This window comes from Triturus cristatus, chromosome 8 (assembly GCF_964204655.1).
Source record: "Triturus cristatus chromosome 8, aTriCri1.1, whole genome shotgun sequence".
In the NCBI taxonomy this organism is placed as follows: Eukaryota; Metazoa; Chordata; class Amphibia; order Caudata; family Salamandridae; genus Triturus; species Triturus cristatus.
This window is the reverse complement of record NC_140591.1, coordinates 1,119,364,578-1,119,384,937: the sequence shown is the minus strand read 5'-3', so window position 1 is coordinate 1,119,384,937 and position 20,360 is coordinate 1,119,364,578. Positions and strand designations below refer to the sequence as shown.

Below are 20,360 nucleotides of genomic sequence, written 5' to 3'. Positions count from 1 at the left end.
GTCTGGACAGTCAACCTGGGGGTCTTCAACCAGCATAGTGTGCAATGCAGAAAGAGGTGGGTGGACCTGCGGCACTGGACCCGGTATATCGTGGAGGTCCAGTTGGAGAAGACCTCCCAATGTGGAAGTGGCGCACGCCTGACCCTTACCCTCCCGATGACCCACATAATGGTGGTGGCCGGCCCAGAGCTTGATGGGCAGTTGAGGGCCCAACAGCAGCTACATGGGGGTGAGTCCTGGCCACAGTCATAAATGTAATGTTGCAAACTTTGAGTGTTACAGACAGGCATTTCACCTACCATATTGGTGGTGGCCCACGTGCCACACACAAGAAGAGTCATTGTTAGTGTAGATCTGGAAGTAGGTGCATGCTGCTGTGCCTATTGTCTTTCTGACCTGAAACACAGCAGGGTTGTGTCCACATCAAATTGTCTCCTTTTGGGCAAACACCTGGCTGAGTGAAGTGAGTGATCATTTCATGTTCTCAGATAATCTGGGTGACAATTGTACCACACCGGCAACTTATCTTCTTTGTGTGAGTAGTGATGTTCCCTCACTACTGTCTCTCATGTGATGGTCGCCCTATTACATGTGGCATGACATAGATTGCACAGCACATGCACTGACTGTACAACAGTCCTCATTGGTAAGTACTGGTCATACTGTGAAATGAAAGTGCAAACATCACTGGTGCTATGAGAATTAGAGCCTACAAGTTGGCCAGTGTGCATTAGCCAGTTTAGGGCTAATCTGCTTTAGTGTTTCAAAACACTCATTTACTGGTGACATGCATAAGGGAGTTAGATGTAGAACTGTAGACATCAAATGAAGGCAATCTGATTGTGCAAAAGCAAATAGTGGTGTGATGTGCCTGCCCATTGGGACTCTAGTGCTCCCACATCATCATGGCATAGATAATCAGAACACCCAAATCCTTCAAAGGTATCTTGCCTTGTGGATATACAACCTCTGACTGGCGTCATCACCCCTACCAAGCAGGATTGGGGATGTTCATATGGCTATATGGAGTCTTCTCCTGAGTGAATTCTGAGTATCTATCTCCCAAATGTTATGACCTCAATGTTTTCATGGGACTTTATACAATAAATGTGATACATAGCTGAAGGACATGTGTGCAGCTTTCATTTGACTCTTTCGGTTGTGGACATATGATGTGAATTGGAGTGCAAAGTGTCATCAGTGTGCAATGAGCATATGCATGTGAACTAATGTATGCCACAACACTAATTGGTGGTACATTGGTGTTGAACTTGGCCTCCAGCACATCATGATGGGTTATTAGTAATAGTTAGATTTGTTTAACTCTGTGCCTGGTGTGAACATTGTGTAATTCTCATACTTGTATCCATGCTATTCAGTTACATAATTTTACAATGGTAACATACAGTTGGCAAAGTATGCAAGATGGCCAACTATCCTAGTATAGACATAATGATGGAGTGAAGACAACTCCATCAATGCATTTAGGCCTGTCTTGGGTTATGACATGAGTGTACCCAACACTTTGTGGGTTATGTAGCATGCTTGCATGTGCCCATGCTAAATTTGAAGCCTATAAAGTGAACCATAAAGCTGGTGTGATATGTGAACTTCTTCAATGTTTTCTGTTGCTTTGTGATGGTCTGGGATGGAAATACAGTTGCAATAAACCCATGTCACATGTCATTCCAGATACACCCAGGGCAAACAGAGAAAATGGGGGCCAACGTCAGTGGGAACACAGCTGGTCACAGCATTTCCGGAAGCGAGACGTCAGACACAGAGTGGCCCAGTGACCAGAAGGGTGTGGGGAGTGCATCTGAGGACTGCAACTCAAGCTCTTCATCTACTGAGTCATCCTCCGGTGGACACTCCTGAGTGGTGGGGGACCCCACAGGTTCATTACCACCTTCATCCTTGTCCGCCACCCCCAGTTCCACTGCCAACCTCCCTGTTGTCCCCAAACAAGTTGGCCATTACCTCTTTCCAAAGAGGAGAGCAGTCTCATTCGCTCCAGGCATCTCAGTCTGTGCCCCTGTTAGCCCTGCTGCCCTGAGTGAGGAGGCTATTGACTTCCTGAGGAGCATCTCTGTGGGTCAGAATGCAGTCCTGAATGCCATCCAGGGGCAAGGGCACCAGTTGGCCCAGATGGTGGCCTATCTGGAAAGTATTCACATGGCCATGTTTGACCTGCAGAGATCTTGTCAGGCTCTGGCCCCCTCCCTCATGGCAGCCCTCCACCCATTCCAACCTTCCATCCCACCTCCTGCCCTTTCCCCATCCAAATTCCATATTCCCATTCCTATCCCAAGCACACGCACACCTAAGCAAGCACACACTTCAACAGACACAAGCACCACACACAAACACAAAACATAAAAAAACTCAAACCTGCATGCACACAGCAGACAATCTACACCCTCACCCCCAGTATACCCGTAAACAACACAGCAACACACATTGACCCCTCCACAGACACAACCATACCTACAGACACCACGCTAACACACACTAACCTCTCCACAGACACAACTGTACCCACAGACACTATGCCAACATATATTGACCCTTCTACAAACACAACCATACCCACAGACACCACACCAACACACACTGACCTCTCCACAAACACAACCATACCTACAGATAACACAACAACACACTTTGATCCATCCACAGACACAACCATACCTGCAGACACCAGAGCAACACTCACTGACTCTTCTACAGACACAACTATACCCACAGACAACACACCAACACACACAGAGCCCTCCACAACACCCAACACATCCACTGCACACACAGGCACAAAACACAAATGTTCACAGTCACCCACACAATAGACGCCAACACAACACACCATGCAGACGGTAGACCCATCTTACCCTTTCACTCCCGCACATCCTACCTGTTTTCCCCTTGATGATGTCTTGTTTGCCCTTACCACTTTCAAACCTGTGTCTTAGCCTCCCAAAGTCCCAAAAAGCTCTCCCACACCCAAACCACCCCTTCCACTTCCCACTACACCCGAGAGAAAGAGCATCCCCACCCCCTGGATCCTAGCCCAAAAACAAACAAAAAAACAACAACAAGAAAATCCCAAGGACAAACCCACCCCTTCCATTTCCCACTCCACCCCGAGCAATAGCATCCCCACCCCCCTGATTCCAGCCCAAAAAAGGGGAAAACAAATCTCCCAGGGACACATACCCACCCCTCCCACCCGAAGCACAACCCCCATATTGCATTCAAGTGGTTTCCTGCTGCTCACCTGTGTGGCCTCGTGTGTCTCCTGGGTCCACTCGTTTTCCTCCATCTGGCCTCACGTCTCCCCCCCGCCGTCGCCTGACACCGCGACCGCCGTGTGGGGGGAGTCCTCCACGGGGACTTCATTTCCCAGGCCCCTCAGCGACCCGGAACTACAAACCACGCCCTTTGCGCGCCCGGAGGCGCTACTTAACGGAGCCCGCCCCCGGCAGAGCGGGGGCTGTTTCTGCATTCACTAGTGGTTTCCTGCTGCTCACCTGTGTGGCCTCGTGTGTCTCCTGGGTCCACTCGTTTTCCTCCATCTGGCCTCACGTCTCCCCCCCGCCGTCGCCTGACACCGCGACCGCCGTGTGGGGGGAGTCCTCCACGGGGACTTCATTTCCCAGGCCCCTCAGCGACCCGGAACTACAAACCACGCCCTTTGCGCGCCCGGAGGCGCTACTTAACAGAGCCCGCCCCCGGCAGAGCGGGGGCTGTTTCTGCATTCACTAGTGGTTTCCTGCTGCTCACCTGTGTGGCCTCGTGTGTCTCCTGGGTCCACTCGTTTTCCTCCATCTGGCCTCACGTCTCCCCCCCGCCGTCGCCTGACACCGCGACCGCTGTGTGGGGGGAGTCCTCCACGGGGACTTCATTTCCCAGGCCCCTCAGCGACCCGGAACTACAAACCACGCCCTTTGCGCGCCCGGAGGCGCTACTTAACGGAGCCCGCCCCCCGCGACGCGGGATCGCGCGCGGGTCGGCGCCGGGAGAAGCCCGGGACAAGGGCGGGACCGTCTGTGGCCGTCCGGGGCCGGAGGAGGCCGGGCTGGGGCTCGCATCTAAGATTTGCGTTCTGGAACAGTTGTGAACCTTCCCCCTTGGCTAAAGCCATTTTATTTACTATCGTCAGTCTTTTGTCTTGTTTAGAGTGTGTTCCTTTTTATATTGCTTGGATTTTAGATATTTGTGCTAGAGGCTCCTCATTGTTTATCGCTGCTGACTCATTGGAATTATGGGGAAGCACTCCAAACCTACAGTTAGTCGCCCTATGACTAGACAGCTAGCCAATTCCAATTCACAGATCCCCAGTCTTACAGCGATAGATAAGATGCTCCAGAAGACAATCGGGGCGGTGGCTACAGCCATCGAAAACACGGAAAAACGATTGTCGATTACACCGGCATTTAATATGGCCCCCCCTTCTGATGGATTGGCTGACTTTTCCTCATACCAGGTGGATCCTGATGCAATGTCTTCCATGTTGCCCTCATTCACACAACTACCGTGCGCTCAGGCACAAATAGATGAACCAGCTCTAGTGGTAGATGGGCCATCATCATCCTCCTTTGTTTCTATCGTGGCCCCCTTAAAGCAGTCAAAGCCAAGAAAAAAAAAAAAACATAAACTCAGAAAAAGGAGTTTTCTCCCAGTCCCTCCTGTAGACAGCCCTCCCCTCTTGGCCCCGATCCACCACCCCCCTACTTCTATCCCTCCGACCTGGGTGACTACCGTACTAATTGACCTACAGTCACACATAGACCAGTCCCTAAACCATCTTTTAAAATCCCTGTCATCTAAAATCGACAGGTTGGTCTCATTAGTTAATACCTTAGGGATCGGGAAGAAGCAGCCAAACCAGGACTTAAAGTCCAACTTGGGCAGCACGGAGGGTGTCAGTTCTCAAGCATCTTTTACCAATCCTACCCCCCAATTACAGCCACCCTTACCCCCGATTCAGTCGGTTACGGACACTTGCCAGCCTTCTTTGGTGCATTTAACTGCCCCCTCCCTCACTGCTGGTCCTCGTACGTCCCTGACTGCGCCCCGTGCCCCCACTGTCGTTCCATCACATGAGCAGCTAGCCAGCTGCAGGGATTTAGCTCCTCTGAATTCAGACAGGGATGGAACTTGCCTTCCTGGGGGGGGGATCCGAGCACCCAGGAGCCTGGATGATTCCCATCCTTTAGTTCAGCTTCCCCCGGAGGCAGCACCTTATGTGATCGTGCTCACAGGAGTTCCACCGTTAATGAATGGAAGGGGGGAATCGTATTCTGAACTAAAAAACAAAGTCATTCACTGGCTGTCCAAAAATAGACCATTGAAGGGAGCAGGGAGAGGGGAGATTCTTCATGTTCGGAGGGTTAACTGGTTGGGGTCCCGCCCAAAGGACATAGGGGGGGACTGTGTCCTGATTAATTTTAGAGACCCCAGAGTAGTAGGCCACATACTGGAGCGGGGAGGGCACCATAGAAGGGGAGCCATTGAGGCATCGCACCTGGGGTATTTTTATTCCATCCCAAATACTCTGGACCCAGTTGATCTACCATACTTCCACCAGGTCCCTCATAATTCATTCTTTAACATCCCGGTTGGAAACCGTTTCGGTGTGCTTAATGTGGTGGACTGACCACCACTTCTGAGCCCTAGTAAGGGAGGGTCTATGCCTGTGGGAGGGACTCAGGTTGGGGATGCCTTCGATTCGATGTTGGCTGTGTCCTCGGTAGCTCTTGGCACGGAGAGTGGCCCTGGGCCCCCTTCTTCCTCACTTCTGTCCCCCAGTGCCACAGTGGGTTGTTTAGTATTGAACCCCCTTGTGCATTCTGCTTCTCACAGCCCCCCCTCTTCCCCCCCTCCGGTTGATAGTCTCCCCCGATTACCTATTCGGAGACCACTAGTCGGGTCTTGGAATGTGGCCGGTCTGGAGTCCAAACTCTCTGATCCTGAGTGGGGAGAGCTAATGGACAAATATGACATCTGCATATTCCAAGAAACCTGGCTACGGTCTACACCTTGGAGGGTGGGTTATGCATCGTTTTCGGTCCCTGCAGTCCAGGGGACGAGAGGAAGACCTTCAGGGGGGCTAGTAGTATGGGTTGCAACACACTTGGGGTGCTCAGTAAAGTTACTGGATTCAAAGTCCCCTGACATTCTATGCCTGTTACTCACTTTCCCTGCTAGCTACTCGCTAGTAGTAATAAATGTGTACTTGCGCCCCCAGCCGGTTCAGTTGGGTCTGTCGATCCTGGGCGCCCTGGAAGATGTTTTACACTCTCTCCCACCCGCGTCCCATAAACTAATTGGCGCAGATCTCAATTGCCACTTCGAACCCCTCCCTGGGATCCCCTCTCCCACCTGTGAGGAGGACGAAACCTATCTAATCCCAGACCTTATCTCCTATCCGGCCAAACGCCTTTCCCCTCTAGCCCTTGAGATTAACAGGATCACTATCGCACACTCCTTGCGGGCCTGCAATGGTAGACTCAGCCCGGACGTGCCGGGGTCTTTCACCTTTAACAGAGCCGGGAGCTGCTCGACCATTGACTATGTTTTGGTGAACGTGGAATTTTGGTGCCACTTGGCTGCCTTCTCTATTATTCCATGGGTCGACAGCGATCACAACCTACTGTCTCTGGAATTGATCAACAAGTTAGGTGGTAGTGAATTTTCCAGGCCCCAATCTCCATTACATAGCGAGAATTTGGTTCTAGTGGCAGGTGGCAGAAGGATCAGGTGGGAAAGGGTAGCGTCTGATGACCTAAAGCTTGCTGAGATATATAGCACTGTGTCTCGCTCCTTGGAAGCAGTCTCTCACCTTCTGAGTCCTGCCGGGGACATCCCGCAGTCCCGCCTTTTCGATCTCCAGACCATCCACAAGGATCTCCTTGGCAGTTTGGCTAGCTTCTTCTACAACCCTATTGTCTCAAAGCCAAGGCCTTTTAGGCCCGAGCACTGGTTCAATGGCACCTGTAGGCAGGCTAAGTCTGCCTTGATAAAAGAAGTAAAGGAGGGTACCCCGTCTAGCATCCGGGCGGCTAGGGCCACCTATCAAAACCTAATCAAGGAAGCAAAAGCCGAGTGGGAGGTACTAAGGTGGCAAAATTTACTCCAAGCTCTAGTAGCCCGTGATTCGAGGGCGTTTTGGAACATTGTTCGAACGGGCACGGTTGCCAGTCCCCCAGCAATTATTCCCAATCTTAGCGAGGAGGTCTGGCTCGCCCATTTCCAACCCCTCTTCTCGGTCACTAACCCCCCGGGTGGTACCGATGCAGGCTTGCCACGGACTGATATTGCCACGGACCTGTTGTGTCAGGAAGGAATTGAGACTAGTCTCTTTTCTATACCAGAAATAGAATTGGCCCTCAATTCCCTATCAGTAGGGAAAGCTCCGGGGCTTGACAAGATCCCCGGTGATCTCTACAGAAGTGATGTAAAAATCTGGGCCCCTTATATATGTGTATATTTTAATGCTATTCTGCAGGGCCTTAGAATTCCGGACACTTGGCTGGGTGCAGAAATTATACCCATCCACAAAAAATCTTCCCCACTGGATCCAGCCAACTACCGCCCAATAAGCCTGATTGATGTTTTACAGAAGCTGTTCGCCCGAGTCCTCTTATCCAGACTGCAGTTCTGGATGGAGGATCAACAAATCCTAACCTCCCTCCAGGCGGGGTTCCGAGCCAAGGTTTCTACTATTGATCAATTATTTAGATTACTTTTGATTTATTGGAAAACAGTCAGCATGGGTGCTGGTAATTTGTTTCTGATCTTTGTGGACCTCCGGTCCGCTTTTGATATGGTGCAAAGGGAAAAACTCTGGGCCCTCTTGCTAGAGATGGGTGCCCCCCCCTACCTTTGCCATTTATTCAAACGCCTCCACCTAGGCACCTACGCAAGGGTGAGATTTGGGAGATGCGGGGAAATCTCTGGGCCATTTCCGGTAGAGAAGGGTGTGAGGCAGGGCTGTGTCCTGGCCCCCACCCTTTTCTCCCTTTTCATCAATGGGCTGATCGAGTATCTACTGCGCTCCGCTAACTTGGACTCCCCTGTACTGGCGGGGCGTAAGGTCCCGGCTCTAATGTTCGCTGATGATACGCTCCTGTTATCCCAATCCTACATGGGCATCCAGCGTACATTAGAGGCCTTTTGTTCCTTTTGTAAAATCAGGGACCTGGAATTGAACCTTTCGAAGACCAAATTTATGGTTTTCGGTGCTAATTCATCTAATTGCCCCCATCCTAAACTGGGAGAGGTTGAGTTGGATAGGGTTGCCACGTTTGAGTATTTGGGGGTGACCTTTAATGATAAAATGAATTGGGGGTCCCATCTGGCGAAGGCAAATTTGAGATTAGCCCAATCAGTGGGGGGAATCCTGAAGGTGTTTAATAACTCCTCTTTTAAACCTTTGGGCCCCCCCATGGAAATCTATAAATCCCAAGCGAGAGGAGGAGCACTTTACGGTGCTGAATTATGGGGATATTTCCCCCCCGCTTCCCTCTCATCTATTGAGAATTCTTTCATCAGGAGATTGTTGAAACTACCTGCCAGCACCCCATTAATTCCTCTAAGATGGGATCTGGGTCTGGTTCCCATAGAGGAGATTGCCCGGAACCGTCCGCTGCAGTTCTGGAGGCGTCTTTGGTCAACGCCCGAGTTGGTAAGCTACAGGTATGATCTTGGTGACATTATGGCAAGGGGAAAATCGGATAAGATCCCTTGGCTTGCTTACATAAAGAACCTTTGTAACCTAATTGGGATGAGGAATTTATGGACCGCCCCGGAAGCGACCTGCCGCTCACTCTCGAAGAATTCATTGCGGGAGGTTTTAAAATCTTATAGGAAGGGTATCCTACTCCATTCCTCCCTGGGTAGGCTTACTGACACCTTTCTGGATATTAAGTGTAGTCCCCAGTTTGAAGTTTTCCTGGACGTTATCCAACCACCTTTGGCAAAGAAACTTTACACCCAGTTCAGACACGGTTCGCTACCGTTGAGAGATCTCACTCACAGATGGTGCAATGTTGTAGATCCCGTTAGCTCGTGTCCCTTATGCTCTGCTATCTGTGAAACAGAGCTACATGTTGTTCTCTTTTGCCCCCTATATACTACTGCAAGGAAAAAGTGGATTATCCAGTTATGTAAGTCTAGGGGTCTCAGGGACTACAAGGAGGTGTTCAGAATTCTGAAATATGATACCACCCCTTTGATAGTGTTTGCAATGGCTAAATTCCTTCTCTCAATGTGGTTTGCAAGGTCCAAATTTTTGTCTTCTGTCGCTCATCTTTCTGATTCAGCATTATCTTTATCATCATCATAGTACTTTGAGGTATAATGTGTATATCTTTGGCCCTGGATTAATTTTAACATTTTTCTCTTCGCGGAAAAGTTCACGTTTTTATTGTGTATGTTTTATGGAAATTGTCTTAATGTCTTAATGGATTACACTCTACGCAATGTTATTTAATCATGTTTTAAATGTATATATGTATTTATGTCTTTTTATGGTATTATTACCGAAATAAAAGCTTTGACTGACTGACTGACAACCCCCACATCCCAAGTACCACCTTCGAGGTGCATGCTATGCCCAATGAATGCCCTTTTGTGAGGAGGTTCCCTGGCAGTGTCAGTAAGGGCAAGTTACGTCTCACAGCATTGTGCTGTGGCACTGGAAAAGGGAATAGACTGGCCATTGGCCTTTGTTTCCTGTGATGGGTTGTCTGAGTATGAATAAATATTTTCTTATGTTTGAAGACATCGGTCATGCCATTACTATTCAAACTATTTGATGTTCTTGTATTTTTAGTGATGTCTGACTAGAGTTGTGTATGTTTGATCCATGATTGCTGAACCATTTGAAGTTGTTAGTGTGATGTGTCCTTCGGGCCAGTACTGGTCCTACACAGGACAAGGGATAATGTTGGAGGGATGAATATGTGGGATGAACTGAGATTGAGGAAGACATTGCTTTGGGTGACATGTGATGTGGTAAGTATTTCAGTTAGTCCTGTCCAATGTCCACATCCTTTAGGTTGCAGTTGTCTCCATGATGTAGGTTGGATATGTGTTTGGTGTGTTCAAGTTGGATATTTATTTATCCACACATCAAGGATGTTAACTTGAAATTCTGCATTGACATATCTATCATTTCCTGTGTGTACCCCACACCTACTTTATCTAGATGGTAACAAATGCTGTTTGTGCTGTGCTGTGCTTCAATTCGCAGGTCCAGGCCACATTGAGTTTGCCAGGCATGTGCAAAATTGTACTGTGCCCTAGAGCTTCAACCTTTCATGGTTCCCCTGATAGAGGCCTTGCTATGCTGCAGAGAGTGTTTACATTGTGCCATTTGAATGCTTCCCACACTGGTTCTATGTAACCCCATTAACTGACAATGCCTTTTCATGTGGGTAAAGGGTGAGAGTCCAATACAGAGTTGTAGCACAGAAGATGTGTTTCAATTTAATGACACATCCATACAGATGTTTCTTTCACATCAAAACAGGACCTGGGTGTGTGCAATGTGAGTGTGTCAGTTACACTATTGCATCTTGAATTGAATTTCAGTCACATGGCCTCATGGCAGTTGTAGTGATTTCTATGTGGACTTAACAGGACTAGACAAATGCTAACCTGTGTGTGAAGTAAACATCAGTAGTGATATGCCAGACAAGTGAGAAAGGGCAAAAGGAGTATGGCATCTTGATTTGTGGTGCAATCATGTGGCCTCATGGCGGTTGTGGTGATTTCTATGTGGACTTCCCAGGACTTGACAAATGGCAAATGGTATCCTGAATGTGATGTGTCCATCAGTGGTCATATGGCAGACAAGTGCGAAGGAGCAAAAGAAGTATGCCACAGACATTTATAGGTGTGAAATTGATGAGGAGGCGTTCTTGTGGAACACACATTAATGCACACATCACTATCACTGTATATGATTTGTAAACACATGCCCATTGGTGTGCATTGTGCCTGTGCAGTATCAGGATTTTGGCCTAGGGGGGCATCCTACAGATGCCTTTTTTGTATTCATATGGAACAAACCCAGACAGGGTCCAATTCCCTGCCTGGTCCATGGCGGGGCATAGTTTTGCTGAAGAGTCTATGGAAACAGAGATTTGTATAACTTACTGCCGATTTGGTCGGTGACGGAGTGGGTTTTGGACGTGAGCAGGAACAGCAGAGGCAGGACATGTATGACCGGCTCCATGGTGGCACAAGACGTGAGTGTAGAGGTGAGTAGTTGTGAGATTAGTCCTTCTATCCCTCGCTTTCCACCATCTCAGATGTGGTGGTTGGACTGCCATGGTCATGCCGGCTGTAACGCAACTCGATATTGGGCCAGCAGTTTCACTGGCGGTCCAGGCCTCCCACAGGCTCATTGGCCTATTCCACAGCCACCGCAGTCAGTGTTGGCCGGCAGTGTCAGCTGGTAGTGTTTCTTTCGTTGAACCATATGTCTCGTAATACAGCTGTCAGACCGCCAAACTCACAGTGGTCAGACTGCAACCGCGGGCATGGGGGTTTCCGGACCGCCAAATTCGTAATCAGACCTTTAGTGCTTTGTTATAGTTGATATTTTCTAGCAGTATGTTGGTTTGGAAGTTGGTTTTCTTTTCCTTTAGGTAGTCTATCGAAAAGAATCAAGATTACAGAGTGGGTTAGCATTTATTTCTTAAAATATAATTTAGTCTGATAACAGTTAATTTTTAGTATAAATATATGTATTACTTACTTGAATTTGTAGTTGTAGAGATGATTTATTTCTGTTTTAATAATTTCTTTTGAGAATCTGGCAGAGTTTCCTCAATTTTCAGCGTTTATTGTTTTTGGAGTGTTTAGTTGTTTTAATTAGTGTGCCTTTTACATTGTTGGCTTAATTGTTTGTTTGATTTTATTGGTTAAAGTTGTTTATAGTGTTATTTTATTGCTTCGTTTAATACAGTTTGAATGGTTTTATCAGTTGAGTCCTTGTTTGGTAAAGCTAATTTTAGGTTTTATTTTTGTAGTAAATATATAGTTTGTTTTATTTATATATGAATTATGTTGCATAAATATATATTATTTAATATGAATTAATGTGTTTATATGTTTATAGTTAATAATGATTGTTTTGGTATTTTAAAATATATTTGTTTTATGTGTATGTTTTTTGGGGGTGTTTGTTTAATTTTGGGGTATAAAGTAATTTATTTTGATTTTATTACAGTTTATTATAAGGTTTTTTTCAAACTAATTGTTTTAAGTTGAAATTGTACTTTGGGTTTATTTATAAGGATTTATTAGTTATGTTATATTGTGATTGATATTGTGTTAATCGATTTTTTTGACATTTTACATGTTTATTTATAGGTGACGATATTAGTGTTTCCGATATTTTTGTTATAGATATATGTAAACATAATTTTTTTAAACGATATATATGTGTCTTCGAGATTATTGATTTTAATAGTTACATTCGAGGAGTCGATATTTTTGTTATCGTTATTAAATTTCCGATAATCATGTCTATCGCTATTTGTAGGATTAATATTATGTCAGTGATCCCACTGTATAACATTTTAATGAAGCTCCTCTGCAACTTAATATCTAGATCAATCCAGGTTTTCCTTGTTATTAAACCACATGCTTGTTTTCAGGTCACACTTACAGACTGTTGTAGCTGCCTAGGACCTTATATTACCAATAAAAACACACATACATAAATATTTACATGCAGTACAGAAAAGTGGGCCTTTAGTCAGCCCACTTCAGCCACTGGCTGTTGCCATTTTTCCAAACAGTTTGCCATTATCTGGGTGGGCTGTCTTTAATGCCATGGGATTTTATGGGAGTTTAAGCAATCACCTGTAATATCCTCTCTGCTGTGCTGTGTCTCCTGTTTCTTTGTCTCACCTCTATCCCACAACCCCCAGTCCCAGCCACCACCCAGTGCATGATATGTCACCCTTTGTCCCTCTCTTTCTTTGTAATTTAACAGAGCCAAAATACAAGTGAGCCAGTGCTTGTTTATTGAAGTTCTCATAAACGTAAACAGATCGACATATGATTTTTTGAAAAACACTCAATAGAAGAAAGAAGTTATGCCTTGCAGGATATAGCCTCTTTCTGGCTGATTAGTGTTAGTCATATAGTGGTCCCAAGGTTTCCTGTCTTGGAACACAGCCAATTTGATTCCCTGACAACAAGTATAGACTTAGATACTGAACAGCTCTGATTGATAATAATACAAGTACAACACAAGAATGGGAGTCAATTTTACCTCAAGTCCCCACCGTTCATAATTGTCATCACCAGGCACACATCTGTTCTGGTTTGGAAGGCATAGGCCAAAGAGACGATAAACCTACTGTGGACTTTAGCCAGGATCCGCTTCTCGATCATAGCACCCTGCAAACAAAGATTTAAAATGAGAACACAAGGTGAAACTTTGTGCATGGAACATTTATCAACAGAGCATGTTTTATGTATACATAGGTTATCTGGTTACACTAGCTCGACACAGTGCTAAGTTGCACAGTGTCCCTATGCAACACAGTGTACCGTGAAATTTACAACAGTTGCAGGTTTCTTAGGAAAGTGAAGGTATGCAGTATTTGTTAAAAGTATAGGAAAGATTACAAACTGTTAAAAAAAATATATATGTATTTGTTTTTCATGGTAGAGAGACAAGCATTTAACACTCATTGTTACACGTGTCATTCAATGATATCAGTGCCAACTGAGCTATGCCAAGAACAGAATATTGAATTCAGTCAGGTATAGTAAGGCTACAGCATCAATTAGGATATTGGAATGTTGAGAGTTCCATTGAAGACAAAGATGTGACTCAGGACTTATAATGGCCGATATAAGCCCTCTGCTCCAATATTCGAATGTTTATTTTTCTGTTTCTCACTTTTTAATTTAGAACATTCGACCCACTGAGAAAGGGCTAAATGCTCACAGGTCATATGTATGTGCACATTTCTCTTAATGGATACTATTGTAATGTTTTAATGACTTAGTAGGCATGTCCAATCTGCTGGGTGGAGGCCTCGGCACTTTACACTTAGTACTGGTAGTCCTGTCGTGGCCGTCTATGTCTGACTCAAAATACGCTGGCGTATTGTCATTACTCTATATCATGACATTTTCCTGCCACAGCTTTTCTATCAATGCAGGTTTTGCTGGATTTCTATCTGGTGTAATGCAGGTAATTCTGTGAGACCGGTCCGTCCGCCACTGTAATGCCGGCCATATTTATTCATGGATCTCTACTTTTAGAGCTAAGCTCTTCATGCCTAGGAATACCAAATGTTCAGTTGAGTTTTAAGTTTGAAAATAAATACAAAATTAATTTCCTCTAAAATGCATTTAATGTTAGTATGTGTCACAGGGGTTATCTTGAACACCTAACTCATAAGGATATTCACAAAGGTAACTTACACTTGTGAGTAATTTACACATAGATTCCTTTCTGAGACAATATACACCATCTCTAAGACCTTCTTATCCTGACAAGACTTGAATATGTATGAAGCCTCTAAAAAGGAATTTTATAGCACATGGAACCTGTGACAGGAAGAGACTTCATTCTTATGTCCCTCACAAAGGATTGCAAAATATGTTACACATTTTCTATAAACACTTTCAAGGAGAGTGAGGGTAGACTTATATTATGTGCCCAAAATCTAGATCAGGAGACATACACACCTCTGAGGAATACGAAGGTACCTCAAAAAAAGCACAAAAAAGGGTTCACTCCCACTCTGAGCGCTCCTAAAAAATCACCACCAGATGGAAAATCTGCATCTTCTGAGGGACCTCCAAAAAAAACTCATAAGAAATCTGAGAGAGAAGCCTAGGTAGTTGTGTTGACTGGAATAGTTCCCTTAAAGCCAGCCCATAAGCTATCCTCTGAGCCTCCCACTCAAAAAAAAGCTCTATGAGGAGCTAGTTCCAAATCAAAAAATGTCAAGATGATTACTGTTGACAAGACAGCGTCCGTGTCTCCATCAACAAAGACTACATCATGGAAGAGACTATCGTCGGCAAAGAACACTGACCTCCGCTAATTGTCGACAACTATTTCTGGATCACCAACTATGCAAACCCCATTGACAACAACACCATCGCCATTACCGACTCCAGCTCCAGCATCCCAATGAATACACAGTCTCTGACTACTTCAACAACAAGCCATCTCAATCCCTATCCAAGGCATTTACCTTAACATCATCAACAACACCGTCAACAAGTACTACACCATTGACTATTGATCCATCCACAAAACTAATCTTACAAAAAATACCAAAATCTTTGCTTTACCATAATACCTGAAAAGGGCATCCAAATGCCATATATGCCTAAATATGCATCATTGTGCACCATGTGGTGCCTGCCACTTGGTGCAGGTCTATGGAGGGGGCACCATAGGTGCCCCCCAGGTCCTGAGTCTGTGGCCAGGGGGTAAGGGGGCCTGCTATGGGCCCCCAATGGCCCTTTCCACCTGCCTGTTCATGGCGGGTTCACTGCCATGAACAAGCAGGCGGAAATGGACATCGTAATCTCTACTGCGGTGACTGGTAGACACCGCCACTATTGTAGGGTCCTTGAGCCCCTCTGCCGTACCGGTGGGCTCAAGGAGCCTGTCGGATGTGTGGCGGTTGGTCTTTACGACCGCCACACATCCGCCCTCCATTATAATATGGCTGGCGATACAGTTGGTTACGATGGTGGGGAGACCGCCTCAGACAGCCTGTCGGTGGCGGTCTCCCCGCCATCGTAATCAGGCCCATTGTCTGCAATCATTGACACAGCAATGGACATTGCAACCAATGACTTTAGGTAGCGTGCAGTAGCAGCTGTCTTACAAAGGCAGGGCTGATTACATTCAACCACTTTCAGACCAGAGTTATAGAGTAGGACATGTCATACGATGGAAAATCCTTGTTTTGATGACATGTAGATGAAGATCTCCAGTCTGGTAAATCTGATACAGACACAGCAAGATCTTTATGAATCCTTCAGCAAAGACAGCCTAAGCCCTTTCCGGTAGTCTGTGGAAGGGCCCAACACTGTTACAGAGGAGATTAACAAACTTATAGGTACCATACCAGCTGTCTCAACAGACATACCACCAGGGCTATCTGCAGCAGTACAAGGAACCACCACCAGCTTCATATCATAACAAGAACCCTTGTAGGAAAACTGGAAATCAATCACAAGTCAATAAAGTTTCAAGACAACATTGACTCTGCAAATGCATCAGTCACAGAGGATCCAGACATTGGTGTAAGAGGGAAAATCTTGTCTTGTTACAAGCAATTGGCCAGTATAACATTGGATCGCTGGGTACTGGATTAGGTACAGTTTGAACACACACTGGAATTTATCCAGAACCCACCACCTTCATCACTACCCAACAGTCCCATCAATATCTTCGTCTTTAATAGGCTGAGATTCTCATAAGGTAAAAAAACGGCGATAGGATAGATCGCAAAGTCCGAGTAAAATTGAGGTCTTTATTCGCGCTTTTTCCTTACAAAGAAATAATCTGGTACATGCAGGTTGATTTTGGATCTACAAGATGTAAACGATTTTCTCAAAAAAAATGTTTCAAGTGGTGACTTTGCAGAGAGTCCTCCAACCTCTCCAAAAAGGAAACTTATAGGATGCATATTTACATATAACAATCCATCCTAGTTGTCAAAATTGTCTAAGATTCGAAGTGGTCAGTTGCAACTATCAATTGAAAGTCCTCCCATTTGGTCTCAAATCTAACCCCAAGAATATTTATATAGTGCATGGCTCCAGTAGCAGCACACCTAAGAAAGCAAGGCCATAAAATGTTTCCAAGCTTAGACGATTGGCAAGTCCAAGAAAATTCTCTCAAGGCCACAATAGCACCTACCAGAGACTGTCTGCAGCTCTTCAACAGATTGGGGCTTACCCTAAACAAAAGCAAATCATCTTTAATTCCTCGCAGAAAAGTCCATTTTTTTTAAGCAATATAAGACATGGATAAAAACATGGTCTTTCCATCCAAAGAGTAAGAGGTTCATTTAACCATATGGGGGCTAATTAGGATGTAGGTCGGAGTTTCCTCTGACCAACATCCCTGCGGTTTCAAGACCGACCGACCTCAATCCACAATTACACTGCGACCGCACCATGTGCGGTCACAGCGTCCCCTTTCCTTACGGGAGCTTGTGAGGCGGTTGGAAACTGGGGGTCTCTAGTTGGCAGAGGTAGGTACCTTTGACCAAAAAGAACCCTTGCTTCTAGTCAGGGTAAGGAGGTACACTTCTAAAATAACCCCTGCTCTCCCCCTTGGTGGCTTGGCACAAGTAGACAGGCTTATCTCAAAGGCAGCGTGTAAAGCATTTGTGAACACATACAGTAATACAGTGAAAACACTACAAATGAACACCACACCAGTTTAGAAAAATAAGTAATCTTTACTAGACTTAGCACAAGACCAAACGACAAAAATCCACAATACTGTAATCAAAAATAGTCTCTAACATGGTAGAAAATAGCTTAGTTCAATGTAGATGGTAAATGCAACACTTTATTCTCAAAGTACCTTGGATGCGTCACGCAATTCAAACAAAAGGGTCGCAGGGAAGGTGATGCATTGGTTCCTTGCTTCGGCGAAGGTGATGCGTTGGTTCCTTACTGGAGAAGAGGTGATGCGTCGGTTTCTTACTGTGATCTGGTGCGATGCGACAGGATGGCACCTCGATGCGATGCGACGATCCGGTGCGATGCGAGAAAATGGCGTCTTGATGCAATGCGACAACGTTGGATGTGATGTGTACACGCCCGGCGGCCGTGCGGCGAACTCTGTAACTTCTGAGCCGTGAGAGGCTCTGCAACGCACTTCTCTGGTGATGCGACGCGCTTCGTCGATGATGCGACAGCGAACAGCTGCAGCGGCGGCACGCTTCTTCGGCGATGCAACGGTAACTGCTGCGGCGGCGACACGCTTCTCCTCGTTGCGTTGCGCTTCCAGCTCCCAGCGACTCGCAGTCTTCTCAGAGGGCCCAAACAACAGTAGGCCCCTCTCTGCAGGCAGAATTCTACAGTAAGGGAATTCAGGGGAACTGGTGGTGAAGTCTTGTATCCCTGAGACTTCAGGCAGGAGGCAAGCTCAGTTCAAGCCCTTGGAGATTCTTCTTCAAGATTGCAAAAGTGCACACAACGTTCCTTTTCTCCTTTCCTTGGCAATAAAGTAACCACTGCAGGCCAACCCCACCAGCACAGCACAGGGGCAGTCTCCTCCTTCAGCTTCCTTGGTTCTTCTCCTTGGCAAAGGGTCATCTTGATTTCCAGAAGTGATCTAAAGTTCAGGAGTCTGGGTCCCCCTTTTTATACACCAAAATCACAGACTGCACACAGGCTCTGCCATGGCAGGCCTGAGACACACTTTACAAGCTGCTTCTGTGGGTGGTACAACCAGTGCTGCAATCCCACCAGCATCATTTGATTTACATGCCCTGGGCACACATGGTGCACTGTACTAGGGTCTGACAAGTAAATCAAATAAACCAATCATGGAGTCACTAATCCAATACAACACTTTACAATAGGGAGCACTTGCACTGTGGCACTGAATAGCAGTGGCACAGTGCCCAAAGCATCTAGACCTGCAAAACATATAGCAAAAACACAGGAGGCAACAGCAAAAAATGGAAGGGAGACCCACGCCAATGGTGCCAGGTCTATCATTCCCATTGAGAAATGGGAATCACTGTAAATCCCTGCACCTTGTGGCACACACGGTGCAGGGATTTACCAGAGGAGCACCAACCGGTGGATGCAGGGACTCTGGGGAAGTTGATATCCGATAGGCTTTTCATGTCAGAAAGCCCGTCATGAAAAGCCTGGCAGAAACCGACATCAAAATCCCGATGGCAGAAACGTCGTCCGTAGAGGATTATGTGCAGCCTCCGACTGGCTGAAGGGCTCCTTGAGCCTGTCAGAAGCAAGCCGATATGAGCGGTCAGGTGGAATTCCGACTGCTGTAGTACTAATACGGCGGTCAGAATTCAAACCATGGATGTCTGTCGGAAAGCCTCCGACCTGCGGTCAGAGGCTCTCCGACGACATCCTAATGAGGGCCATTGCCAAACAGTTAGAGAAAGAAAAATCAGTCACCGTCCCACTCTTCAAGTCCTCCTGCATCTTTTGACCCCAGATTGCAGCATGCATATAAGGGCATTTCTGGGACAGGTCAACAAACAATAGCTACAAATCAAAGGATCATTTGAGAACCTGATAAAGGTGAAAAGGTGAATGAAACAAGCATTACCTTGGTGGACACAACACAAAATTACCATATTATTATTGTCTTTTCTCCAGGAGAACACCCACTTTGTTTTGATGACATATGCCTCCCTAGAAGGTTGGAATGTGCACTTACGCTATCTATAAGGCAGCTGAAACCAGTCGCCTAAAGAGGGACAACCACATAGAAATGTCCTTGAGATGGGAGCCATAGCAAAAGGCTTACATTCCTTTCTTCTTCCAAGAATGGGTCTGAAAAACATAAATAAGCAGCAGGGATAAACATTTTCCCACCTGCTTTTGAAAGAGGCACAAAATATATGGGACAGGGCCATAGAAAACAATATCCAAATGACAGCAGAGTGTGTACCAGAGACAATCAACTCCAGCAGAACACCAACTGCTGTCATGAATGGAAGCTGACTCAAACCCAAATGGACCACATCTTCCTCCACTGGGCCAAATCAAATCTGGATTATTTGCAGCCAATCGGAATCAATTTGTCAGGACCGTATGCATACTCTTTTCCTCTGATTCCCCTGATCCAGAAGGTCTCAACAAAAATAAAGAGGGAGCTGTGTCTCCACATACTGATTGCCGCATGGTGGCATAGAGAGTATTGGTCCGCATAGCTATTTCTCTTCTCACAGCAGACTTGACTTCTGCTGAGGCTGTCTACTGTCTCTCTGCAATGGTCAGATCCTGAAACCAGATCCATGCTCTTGGAGCTTGCCTGCTTGACTCCTAAATTCATCACAAGTTACCTCCTAGATATCTCTCATGACTGCGGAGATGTACCATCTGAAGCCATAGCAATCTCAACAATTAAGACTTATGGGGAAAATCGAAACAATTCTGTTCTTGGTGTGCATAGTTTGCACCCAATATTGTTTTCTCCTCAGCAAGTATTACCTCACTTGCTTCACTTCTTGAGATCTAGCTTAAGTCATGCGTCAGTCAAAGTTCCTTTGGCTGCCATTTCATGCTTTAGAAAGAAACTGAACCAGCCATCTTTGTGGTCTAATAGACTTTCTGACATAATTCCTGAAAAGTCT

The 20,360-nt window shown here is 46.0% G+C and overlaps 1 protein-coding gene across 1 annotated transcript in view; it reads right to left on the bottom strand.

Moving 5' to 3' along the window:
* The window catches only part of GRK1 (G protein-coupled receptor kinase 1), a 539,002-nt gene that overhangs the window by 393,121 nt on the left and 125,521 nt on the right, over positions 1–20,360 (bottom strand). The window contains exon 2 of the mRNA XM_085620507.1: positions 13,295–13,422. Within this exon, the coding sequence (XP_085476633.1) occupies positions 13,295–13,422 (128 nt within the window). The remainder of the gene's footprint in view (positions 1–13,294; positions 13,423–20,360) is intronic.